The sequence below is a fragment of the Lactuca saligna genome, chromosome 8, assembly GCF_052625555.1.
Source record: "Lactuca saligna cultivar CGN05327 chromosome 8, ASM5262555v1, whole genome shotgun sequence".
In the NCBI taxonomy this organism is placed as follows: Eukaryota; Viridiplantae; Streptophyta; class Magnoliopsida; order Asterales; family Asteraceae; genus Lactuca; species Lactuca saligna.
In genome coordinates, this window is record NC_136424.1 from 287,367,055 (window position 1) to 287,369,100 (window position 2,046).

The following is a 2,046-nucleotide window of genomic DNA, read 5'->3' on the forward strand; positions in this document are numbered from 1 at the left end:
TTTCAGGAGTGTTGTGATTCGAGATCTGACTGAGCGTTGCTGTGTTGAAGCTTAAAACTCTCCAACATAATCGATCAATCTCTGTTAATCTGAAATAATCCTCTTGGGGTCAGATTTCATCACTGATAAACCCTTGTAGGGAACGGATTTAGGGAGTCAATCTACTCAATCTCAACTGCCTCTTGCACTGTGAGGATTTCTTGTTCCTTTCTCTCTTGTTTTCTAGCTGTAGATCTGGAAATTCCTGATGCTTGAGTACATCAGTTAATTGTTTATTGTTCTTGAAGTTGTTCTGTTTTTTTTTCACACGGTGTTGATTGTCTTGGGCCCCGACATACTGTGGTGACCATCTGGACTTTAAGTCAACACTAGTGTTGCTTCTTGGTTTTTTTGTTCTTGATCTATATTGCTAGTTGATTTGTTTGATTGTTTTTGTGGTTTACTATGGCTGGTGAAACTCCTGAAGGGAGTGGTTTTCCTAAGGAAACTACTGTTGATTTTGATGATCCTTTATATGTGCATCCTTCTGATAATACTGTAACATCTATTATATCTGTTAAACTGAATGGTAATGAGAATTATCGATTGTGGCATAGTGCTATGTCTAGAGGTCTTAAAGCTAGAAATAAATTGGGTTTTGTGGATGGTACTATTACTCTTGAAAATACTGAGAGTGCTAAAGCCTCTAAATGGGAACGTGTAAATGTTGTTGTTTGTAATTGGATTCTAGGGTCAATTTCTGAAACTATATATGCTAGTCATGTGTATTCGGATAAAGCTAAAGATATTTGGGATGAACTATTTGAAACATATAATAAAGCTGATGGGTCAGTAATTTTTAATATTCATCAGCAGATTAACACGTTAAAACAAAATGGTTCTTCTCTTTCTGATTATTTTAATAAACTAGATTCGTTGTGGAAAGAGTTTGATGGTTTAACTAGTTTAACTGAATGTGTGTGTGAGGCAGCTACAAAACTTAATGATCATTCAAAATTGATGAAGTTAATGCAATTTCTTAGTGGACTTGATGATGTTTATAATCAAGTTAAGAGTCACATTCTTTTGATGGAACCTTTACCTAATGTTAAATCTGCCTTCTTAATTCTTTCTAGAGAAGAGTCTCTTCAAAAGAATGGGTCTCTTGGGTCTACTGTTTCTTCAAAACCACAAGTCTCTGTGTTTAATAGCAAAGTTAATGATTTTAAATGAGGGCAAAATCAAGTTAGGTCTAAGAACTAAGGTTTGCAATGTAAACATTGCAATCTTAAAGGTCACACGATAGAAAGATGTTATAAACTAATTGGTTATCCAAAGGATTTTAAATTTAAAAACGATAATAATAATCAAAACAAATCTGTTTCTATGAATTCTTCTTCTGTGAGTGCTAACAATAGCAAGTCTGTTTCTTCTGAGTCTGGTCTTGGAAGTGATGCTCAATTTCTCACTGATGAGCAATATTCTAAGTTCTTGCATCTCATTAGTGAGAATTCTGCTTGTGATGATGTGTCTGCTACTGCAAATATGGCAGGTATGTCTGTGTTTCGATGTTGTAATTCTTTTGTTAGTTTAAATGATTCTCAAAGTTGGATTGTTGATTCAGGAGCTAATCAACATATGATAGCTTCTGAGTCACAACTTAAAGATGCTATAGATGTGTCTAAACTTAATCTGTCTGTTAAACATCCTAATGGTTCGTCAGCTTCTATAAATAAAATAGGAAATCTTCAATTGTCCTCACATCATACTTTATTTGATGTCTTTTCTATTCCTGATTTTAATGTTAACCTTTTGTCTGTCCATAAACTCTATAAAGATAGTGGCTGTGAGGTTGTTGTTTCTGAACATACTTGTAAAATCCAGGATTCACTATCAAAGAAGATGGTGGAGAATGGTAGAGAGTCTGGGGGATTATACTATCTTGATTATGTTCCCTCAGGTATTTTAACAAATAATGTGTCTAAGTGTTATGTTTCTAAACTAACATGGCATAGTAGACTTGGTCATCCAGCAGACCAAGCTTTGATTTCTTTAAAACATATTCTA

The 2,046-nt window shown here is 34.2% G+C and overlaps 1 protein-coding gene across 1 annotated transcript; it reads left to right on the forward strand.

The window, feature by feature from the left end:
- Positions 1 to 444: 444 nt before the first annotated feature.
- On the forward strand, positions 445 to 1,212 carry LOC145010708 (uncharacterized). Its single transcript, XM_078969216.1, has one exon. It carries the CDS (start codon positions 445 to 447, stop codon positions 1,210 to 1,212), a length of 768 nt encoding a protein of 255 aa, XP_078825342.1.
- The last annotated feature ends 834 nt before the right edge of the window (positions 1,213 to 2,046 follow it).